The 10,219-nt window shown below is 49.7% G+C and overlaps 1 protein-coding gene across 2 annotated transcripts; it reads left to right on the top strand.

Annotated features, from left to right (window-relative positions):
* Positions 1-1,452: 1,452 nt before the first annotated feature.
* On the top strand, positions 1,453-9,657 carry PROK2 (prokineticin 2). Of its 2 annotated transcripts, none has more exons than XM_055710020.1 (3): positions 1,453-1,643; positions 5,217-5,346; positions 8,690-9,657. In XM_055710020.1, exons 1-3 carry the CDS (start codon positions 1,542-1,544, stop codon positions 8,872-8,874), a joined length of 417 nt encoding a protein of 138 aa, XP_055565995.1. In that variant the 5' UTR covers positions 1,453-1,541; the 3' UTR covers positions 8,875-9,657. The 2 variants fall into 2 exon arrangements, with proteins under 2 accessions (XP_055565995.1, XP_055565996.1); XM_055710021.1 differs by having other exon boundaries at positions 1,480-1,643; positions 5,217-5,342.
* The last annotated feature ends 562 nt before the right edge of the window (positions 9,658-10,219 follow it).

Genomic DNA, 10,219 nt, shown 5'->3' with positions numbered 1-10,219 from the left:
AGGGGACAGAGGTGCCTAGAGGTGGCATCGTTAGTCGTTAAACCTCAGCTTGTGTTAGATCGCAGCAGCATACATCTCGGAAGGGTAGCTCACCAAGGCAAGCAGACCCTGATCTGGCATTAGCGCTGGCAGGAGCTAGGGGTGCACTGCCTCTGAAACGGTGGTCCCAGCTCCCCCAGCCCCTTCTTCCCACCCTCTTCCCCCCATAGATCTTTGGGTGGGAGCCAGCCCTGCCGAAGAGGAGAGCTGTTTTCCTCCCTGTGCCCCTGGGTGCTGCCCACAGAAGGGGGAGAAGCTCAGGCAGGGAGGGAGGAGGAGGAGAACGTGAGTTCAAAGGGGGTTTGGGCTCCAGAGCACCCTGATGCTCAGGTGGGTCCACAGAGGAGTAAGGTGAAGCAGTACACATGAGCGTTACTCTTTTACTCAGCATTGGCATCTCTTGGGCTAAGTGCGGTAAGCAGGAACTGGGATGGATTCAATTCTTGGGGGCCTGTGGGGTAACTGCCTTGATGCCCCTCTGCCCCCAGCACTGCGGGGCTCAGCAGAGGCTGGGCTGGGGGCTGCGAGTGCTTCCTGTTCATAGAGGGGAGCAGGGGGAACATCGGGGCTGGGGCTGGCAGAACTTCTGGGGCTGCTGCAGGCTGGGCAGCTTGAGAAGCACATGCAGAGGGGACATGGGCACTGGGGCCAAGACAGGCCTCCAGGCTGGCTCCACTGGCCCAGGGCTACCACTGGCCCAGGGCTACCACTGGCCCACTTCAGGATGTGCTCTGACCTGCTGCGGGATGTCCCCGCTGGCTGCAGGATCCCCTCTGCACCTGCTGTGTGCTGCCCTGACCTGCTGTGGGATGTCCCCAGGCCAGCTTTGGGATGATTCCCCAGACCTGCTGTGGGAAGTGCCCAACACACTGTGGGATGTCCCCAGCATGTTGCAGGATGTTCCCCCAAGACCTGCTGTGGGGTGACACCCCCCAGACCCACTGCAGGATGTCCCCAACATGTTGCAGGATGTTCATCTCCCCCCCCCCGAACCTGCTGCGGGATGTCCCCAGCATGTTGCAGGATGTCCCCCCAGACACGCTGCAGGATGTCCCCAACAATTTGCAGGATGTCATCCCCCCTCCCCCAGCCTGCTGTGGGAGTCCCCTCCAGACCTGCTGAGGGATGTCCCCAGCATGTTGCAGTATGTCCCCCCCCAGACCTGCTGTGGGATGTCCCCCGACCATCCCTGGGACATTCCACGGGCTGCTCGCTGGAGGCTGCACCCCCGCGCCCCCCGCCGTGCTCTGCCCCCCAGCCATCCCCCGGCTGCCCCCCGCCCGCGCCCCGCAGCCGCGCAGGCTGGTCCCACGGCCGCGCACCGGGCGCGGTGGGGTGCGCGGTGGGGTGCGCGCTGCGGGCCGCGGCGCTGCCAGGGCGGGGGTGACTCACGCTGCCGCCAACGGCGGCCCCGGCTTTATAACGGCTGGGGCGGCCGCCGTGCCCGGCTCCGCTGCGCCGCGCTGCGCCCGCGGGGAGCGCAGGGGCCGCGGGACGGCACCATGCGGAGCTTGCGCGGCGCTGCGCCGCCGCCGGTGCTGCCACTGCTGCTGCTGCCACTGCTGCTGCTGCTGGCGGCCGGGCAGGGCGCCGTCATCACCGGGGTGAGCACCGCCGCACGGCACCGACGGCACCGACGGGACCCGCCGCGCCGGCAGCGGCAGCCGCAGGCGGGCTGGAACCGGCCGGGGGCTCGGCGCGGGGCTGGGGGGGACAGGGCTTGGGGGTCTGTCTCGGTGAGCGGTAGTGGGACGTGGGGGGCTGCCTGCGGTAAGTGATGCCAGGATACAGGGGAGCTCGCTCTGCCGGGAGGGGGCCGGGGGCTCTCTGGGTAAGTGATGCCCAGGACGGGGAAGGGGAGCGGGGGGTGTGCCTGCCGGTGAGAGGTGCCGGGGCTTGGGGGTCTCTCTGTGAGAAGAGGTACCAGGACGTGGCGGTTTCTCTGGGGTGAGGGATGCCCGGAACAGGGGGTCTCTCTGGACTAAGTACTGCCAGAGCTTGGGGGTGTCTCTGGGGTGAGCGATGCCGGGATATCGGGTGTCTCATTGCGGGGGATGATATCAGGGCTTGCGGCTCTCTGGGGTGGGGGGTGCCATGGGGTGGGGTCTGTCCCTTCGGGGTGCGGGATGCCTGGACCCGGCGTGGGGTGTCCCCAGGTTGGTCCCTGAGTGTGCACAGACTCCAGCCACTTCTCCAGGGCTAGGGGCTGTCCCCCACCCCAACCCTGCCCCGGTAGGGCCCACTAGAGCCCCCCGAGCCCCCCCAGCCCCTCCAGTCCCACCGGGATATGCACCGGCATTGCAAGCAGCACAAAACGCTACCGAATTTATTTTTTTTTAAGTATGACTGTGGTGCTTTTTCCCCTCAATAGCCACCCATTGCAAATGACTCCTCTGTTGTTGTTTTTAGGCTTGAGATTTACTTTGGTTGTGAAAATATTTTTTTCCAAAGACGTTATTTAACCCAAAGTGTTGCATCACTCTTAAGTAAAATGATTTTTTTAGTGTTTGCTTTGGATTAATAACCCAGCACTTGCATTCCTTCAAGAGCTTACATGTCTTTTGTAACCATCAGAAGTTGTACTCACAGCAGCTGATTACTCCGTGACTGTCCAGGCTCCCCGTCTGGACTTCACTCAAGTCCGTGAAATGGCTCATAGGCATTTCTCTGGAAGTCAGATCGTTTCCCAGGACTGATTAATTTTCAGAGCAGAGAGTGTGAAGGAATTTTTTAATATTTGAGATTTTCAAGTTTCTTTTAAGTAGAAGTATTTCAAGCAATGGAGGAGCAGTTTATAGAAGTATCTTATTAGAATTGTAGCTACACCTTTAAAGCATAATTAATCCATTAATTAAAGGAATTGTGAAGTACTGAATGACAGATCAAGGACAAAGCAGATTCAAAAAGTAAAAATAGATTAGAGCTAGAAAATGTTACTTTATTAACTATTGCAGTGCATTTCTGTTTAAACAGTGGTAAATTTGATGCATTTTTGGCTTTTGATGAAGAGGCAAATCTCAGATGAGAGCTGATGTAGGTGTTGCCGTCCCCATCCTCTGAGCCTGAAAGGTGCTTTTCCTTTGCAATTTAAGGACTTGATTCAAACCTTCCTCACTACAGTGGTGGTTCATGTGCTGATTTCAGTTGCCTTTGGAGCTGGCATTTCACTTGGGACTTTTTTCCTTGAGCTGCATTTTCCACAAAACTGTGTTTAAATGGGGTGCTGAAGAGGAATGTCCTTTATGTTGTGCCCTGTGAAGGTTAGGAGCAGCAGTGGGGATTACACATTGCAGATAAGGTGTGGGCAGGAGCATTTGGGTAGAATATTCTCAAAACTTGTCATACATTTTTGGAAAGGGAGCCTTCAGAGTTCTGCCAGATGTATATACGTGTGTGTGAGTTTTAAAAAGAAATTGTTCAGCACAGTGTTGTAGATGGTTTTGCTTATTAGGACATACTCAGACCTGTTTTGTGGCTGAGTGGCATGTCACTCCAGGACCTGTCCCACGGAGATGGATGGGGTTTGAGACATACAGCTGAGAAAAAAAGGGAGTAAGAAGCTGACTGCTGAGGAATAGCAGAGCCTGTGACCCCAGCTGAGCAGTGGCTGCCGGCATGCCGGGGGCTGCCAGCAATGCTGGACGTGCAGTTTTTTTGCAACTAGAGCAAAATTAGACCATGAGAGAACTTTTTCTATTTTTTTTTTTTTTTTAGGAGAGAAGTTTCAAAGTAAACGTTATCTACCAGGCAGGCTGTAGCAGTAGTTTTATGGCTGTATTAGTCTTATAAGTAAATACTCTGTGTGTTTGGGCTCACCTGCAGCATAAAGCTGCCTGCTTTGTTAAATGTGTGTTTAGGAGGACTGCTAGCCATTTGGGTTACACACGCTATTTAATAGCTTGACCCTAACGCAACAGCTTCTTCCTAAATTACTGGCTGATCTGTAAATACCTATTTTGGTCTGGCTTCTGTTGGTTGATCTAGTATAATATTTACCCAGTAGAGTACAGTCTAATGGCATTTATCATGTAAATCCCAAGGTAAGATCTGTAAGCTTTTTTCCTCAAGTAAATGTTTGCTCTGATACACAGACTTCCCCAGAGCTGTTATCATCTTTTATGTACTTTTTTACAAGTTGCCTGTTTATGTACTGCTGACCAGTGCCTTCTGTCTATCACTCCTGTCAAACATTCAGAGAGTAGTGAGTTAATTAAGCTTACCTTTGGGGTGTAATCAGAACCTTTAACTAATGGCATTTTTCATCAGAGAAAGGGGTCTGGTTTTTTGCGTGAAATGTGTATAATGAAAAGACTGATAAGCTTTTGGCTTAGAAATGGATAAATGATGTGCAGAAACCCATTTCAAAACCCTAACATTTCAATTACTCTTCATGGTTTCTGCTTTTTAAAACATACCCAATAGTTTGCATTTTGTTTTTTGCTTATCTAAGCTGTATTGGGTAAGTGGCTGATATATTTCCCTCCCCACCACTTGCAGGGGGAATGCTACCACAACAGCATTTTCTTGGATGTGGATACTTATGCAAAGCTTTTTCTGTTACACATTTAAGACCTCTTCTAGTTACATGTAATTCTAGATAACAACCACAGAATCCATATTTAAACTTCTATTATAGCTACTTGGACTTCTCTAGTAAAACTATCGCGCAGTCTTGCATTTGCAAAGGCATTCAACCATAAGATATTATCATAAGAAGTTAGAAGGAACAGTTACTTAAAAGTCTTTAAATTAATGGGTAATTTCCTATCTTAGCTTCCCATTAGACAGGATTCCTGGTGGGTGTGCTTGATCTTTGCACCTGCCCCAGCTTATCCAGGCTCCTATTTGGGAAAGCAGTGGCACATGCCATGGTCCGTCAGTGCTCAGAAGCTGGGACTGTAAGTCACTGACTGTCCTGGATTTGGTCTTGAGTAGCTCCGTATGTGGTCATGGCTTTAAACACCCTGGGCTCCACTCTGAACTGTGCCAGGAACCTGTATGTTCAGATCCATGGGAGATACAAGTATTGCAAATCAGCCTTGAATCTTGTTACCCCACCTTAATGAGCCATGATGACTTGTGGGGTGTCAGAGGCAGCCCTTGAACACCTGATCTGTCCTACTTCTGGAATATATTTATTATTCATTTTATTTGCCTAATGCTGTATTGAACTCCAGGCCTGCGACCGAGACCAGCAGTGCGGAGGAGGGATGTGCTGTGCGGTTAGCCTCTGGATCCGCAGCCTGCGAATGTGCACGCCAATGGGAAATTTGGGAGAGGAGTGCCATCCTCTGAGTCACCGAGTGAGTACGTCACTGGGGGGGGCTGGGGGACTGGAGCTGGCAGGGCAGAAAGAAACAAGAATATACTGGGCTGTACGTCACGTTGCATGAAAGCTATATGTGGTGAAAAGGCAGGGAAACATTCTATGCCTTACAATACCCAGCCATTTGCATCTGTATGGAAAAAGTGCCGAAGGTACCTACGTAAGGAAATACATTACTGTCAGAATTATGCTGAAGAGAATCCAGGGATGAAAGTACTACACACTTTCCAGACTGTTTTCTGATTAGCTTGTTGTTGCTGTTTTGCTTCATGACATGATGCAAACCAGCTTTAGCATTTCCCAAGCCCAACTCTGGCAATGCCTACATGTGTGAGCAGGAGTGTAGCAAATGCCACCGACCTCAGTGCCACTGGACAAGATCCCATCACAAGCATAAAAATGTCACCAGCCAGTGTTGGGACACCTGGTGCATCACTGCAGCACAGTCCCTGCCATCAAACAGCGATGTCCCGTTGTGCTCCAGAGGCTGAGAGCCACTGGTGCCTTCAAATGGTGTTGAGAAGGTGTTGACACACACTCGTACTTGAGAAAACTCACCATGGGCTCTCTTCGCTTCTATTCTACCTACTAATTTCGAATATATATTTATGTATACATATATACACATATATATATAAAACACTAGTTACATGTTAGTACATTATTATCCGATACACTCTATTATTAAATGTAATTGTTAATATCATTATATTATTTAAGGCTATGTAATTACATATGCTATACATGCTATGTAAAAGGCTGGTTATTTATAAGTAATACAAAAGACTGAATGGGATGTTACCAAGGAGCCTGAGAACATCCTCAGGGAAGAGTATGGCCCAGGACTCCTCACATGTGAAAGATGCCAAGGGAATAAATTTCCATTATAAATGTGCAGCTAGTTAGCTGCCCCTTACTGTCTCATCCAGTGCCTGGCTTCTCAGCTCAGTATCTATGGCTTATTTTCCCAGTTCTAGGAAGGTGAAGGGTTCTGTTTTATTACAGTTAAATTTTTAAATCTTCTGCTCTGATATTAGGAACCAAATTTTCATTTTTGCTATGTAATGTAGGAGGGTTTTCTTGTAAGGGCTCTTTAACAGGAGTCTCCAGATGAGATAAATCATCTTCTAGGGTTGGTTTTTTTATGAGCTTATTGCTATTGGGCAGTAACTTATACTGGCTGATATGTTTTAAGCTAATTGCCTGCATAATTACAATCAGAGAAGATGCTTGTCCACCCCAGACTTACGGTTGTAGTCACTGATGTTTATAAGCTTTATGAGGTTAATTTTAGATTTACATTCCTCAGCCCACTGCTCTTCATGACAAACACAGAGCAAATAGATTTACTGTAGGATGTGAAATCAGATATTTTTAAGGATGAGGAGTTTGCTTAATGGTTCATCTCCCCTAAGTATTTGGATAGGAGGGCAGCTGGCAGACCAATTGTCCCGAGCACCAAAACCTTTCCTTTGCCTGCAGGCGCCAAGCAGGCACTGCCACCACCATGCCACGACCTCGGGGACCTCCAGCAGAGCCTGGAGATATCCTGGAGGAGATGGCTGGCAATTGGGTTTCCACCCTCTAGTTTCCTTCTCAGCAACTAGATGGCGTTGGCTTGATGCTGCTAACCATCTCAGCTGGCATTGCGGAGGCAGGGTTTGCAGGCAGGGCCAGGCAGGTGGCAGAGCTGGCAGCACAGGGGTGGCTTTGCTGGCACTGTGCACCTTGCACATAACCCCCACATCTCTCCCAGGAGCTCTCAGGCTTCCTTTTCACCTACAACCTCACATGCCCTTGTGCTCATTAAAACCCAGTGGTGGGCACAGGGCATGGCAAAGCATGCACCGGTGCTCAGCCAGCATTGCTCCAGCAAAGCTGCATGCCCCAGCAAGGTGCCTGTCCTGCAGCATTGTCACCTGCTGCCTGTCACCAGCCAGGTACACTATTAAGCCACATCTTCAGCGTGGGAGTCCCGCTGAAAGGCACGTTTCCTTGCAGCTAATGTAACGTTTTGAATAAATCACTTGAGCTGTCAGAGGGCTGAGAGGTACCTCTGAGTCAGCCTTACCAGCCCGAGGAGCTCAGGTTTTAGGTTTTTCTGCAGCACTGCGCGTGGGTGCCCGAGAGGTGTGATTCCCATGGGGAGTCCCCAGCACCTGCAGTTGGTGGCCTCTCTGCTTGCACCAGAGCAGAGGGGCTGTGGTAGGTGGTGTGGGGAAGCCCATGGCATTCCTCGCTCTGGGGCTGCTCTTCCAGTGGTGCTGGGCAGGGGTCTGGCACTGGCCCAGGGCACTACAGTGATGTGAGCCCCCCATTCACCCCCCACCCGGTGGGGTGCCACTGGAATTGGGCAGGTTCCTTGGCGTGATGCATGGGGGAACCTGTGGGACTTTCTCCCTTTGATGTTCTTAAGGAGAAAATTTGCACACCAACACAAAACAATATTGGAATATTAAAACTGCGGGCTCAAACCACCCTGAAATCTGGAAATTTGGGAATTTGGACTGCCTGCCTGGCCAGCAGCAGTGGCTTTGTACCTCTGTTCTTCCCACCCTGCATCCAGATGGATGCTGAGCATGCGCCGGCAGCACCGCAGCTCCCGGCCGTGCTGTCCCACCAGGCTGTCCAGCTGGGCTCATGTGCTGGCAGAGGCACGGCTCCTATAAAAGACAGAGCTTTTGATCAAGTTGTTAACGAGTATCGGTGCATGTGTGCATCGTGGGGCAATTAGATTTGTTTAATGCAGTCCGTATGTGTGCTCCCTGCAACACAGCGTAGCTGGAGGAGGATGGCATGAAATGAGAAACCTCTGCCCTGTGGCAAAAAGGATCCTGCTCAAAGGGAGGTCAGGCGAGATGACCTCCAGAGGTCCCTTCCAGCTTGAATTACCATGGGATCCTGTGGTTCCCGGGTCCGGCTAGCAGCTGACAGGCCGCTCTGTGCCATATGACAGTGCAGGAATTAGGGCAAGCAGAAACCCCTGCACAGTACACACCGCAAAATGTGGTGCTAAAGGCCAGTGTTGTTTCACAACAGACTCCTTTATGAAACAGGACTAAATGGAGAACATGTGTCACAGATGTAGATTTACACAGCAACACGGACCGTTACATCTTGCTCTTAACTATGGCTTGACCAGGAAATGCAACGCGTTTGGCTCTGACATCTGCTCTCCAGCCCCTGTGCTGCCACTCGTGGGGACCTCCTGCTGTGGAGGGAGCCCAGCAGCATCCCCCATATCCCCGCTATTCACCTGAATCCATTCCCCAAGCACCACTGCTGCTGTGCTCCCTGTCCCTGACGCCTGTGCTCTGTCCCCAGGTCCCCTTCTCCGGGCGGCGGATGCACCACACCTGCCCGTGCCTCCCCGGCCTGGCCTGTGTACGGACTTCTCCCAGCAAATTCAAATGTTTACCGGACTTCAGAAAAGAAGATGTCTTTTTTTAGCAGGAGCTATTCTGCATGAGGAAGAGCCGCTCAATGTATTCTTTTTCTTGTTATTGTGACAAACAAGGTACTTGCCAGGGGAAACCCTCTCCCACACTTCGCTGCCTCACCAACATCGAAGCTGAAGGGGCGACACTGTGCTGTAGTGGCCAAGGTTTTCAGGAGGGACCCACAGTGATGGATGCTTTCATTTTGGGGTGAGCAAAATGACATCTGCTAAAGCAATACTGCTTTCTGAGGACAGGAGCTTAACCATTTCTGAACCATTTCATGGTCTTCATGGTTCCAGTTTAACCCCAGAATGAAAACAGCCAAAATGATTGTTAGTTTGGGGAAATTTTGGCCACATTTTCACACTTTGCAATGCCTGAATCCAGCTGAGAGTTTAATAATTGCATAGCGTGAAGCATATGATGAAAGCCAAAAACCTGTATTTACATTGCATTTCATATCTTTATTAATATAACTGTATTTGAAAGTTAGGTGCACCTCTAGGGTAAAAGTTTAACCAATAGATGCAGTTTTTACACTTTTTAGAAGTGGCAGGTGGAACCAAAGCATTTCAATACTCAAAGCATTAAAAGATTTTGTTATTTTAGTATTCTGAGACAAGAAGAAGTTGTTGTTACTTGAGTTGGTGTAAAACTACCTGATCATCTCAAACTATGTATTAAGATGTAGTTTATATTAAAAAAGGAACTCTGAAGTTTATTGTAATGGGCTGCTTGACTTCTCGTATATGTATCAAATTTGCTGTGTAAAAATTCTGTATCAGAATAATGGCAGTATATGATTTGATTTATTTTAATATTATAACATTATTTTGTCATTGTGGTTTTCCATTTTTATTCAGTGTAATCTGCTATCACATTCTCAATTCACCCAAGCTAGCAGAGCTCCTTATGGATAGCTTAGCAAAAGATTATATGCCTCTGGCTGCTTTCAGGGAAGCTCAGCAGTTTACAAGGCATGAACTCCTCAATCAAGCTGCAGTTCTAGACGATGGAGGAATCTTGGTGTAGCTAATACAAGAGGTTTTTCTTGGCACACGCCTCAAAGGATCAATTTTATCCCAGCAAACATAAAATTTGTGGGTTTTCTATGAAATACTGTGCAACTTCATATTTACTTGTCAGTCCCTGGAGCTGGAATTCCAATAGTTTGTGTGAGTTTCACACGTTTCTTGCTCTCAGATGTGCAAACATATGCTGGAACTGGAAAAGTGAAGTCATTCACCTTTCAACAATCAGTGCTTTGCTGCTGATGACGATGGGGCAGGCGCTGAGAGAAGTTAGCATGCTTGTATTAAGGCAAACACCTGGAGTACTTAGAGATGAGAAATGCCCCAGCACATTTACCAGGCACCTTCCACTGGGCTCCACAGCCTCCCTGAGGAGACAGGAA

Source organism: Falco cherrug, chromosome 4 (genome assembly GCF_023634085.1).
Source record: "Falco cherrug isolate bFalChe1 chromosome 4, bFalChe1.pri, whole genome shotgun sequence".
NCBI classification, from domain to species: domain Eukaryota; kingdom Metazoa; phylum Chordata; class Aves; order Falconiformes; family Falconidae; genus Falco; species Falco cherrug.
The sequence above is the reverse complement of the archived record's forward strand: the minus strand, read 5'-3'. Positions and strand labels throughout refer to the sequence as shown.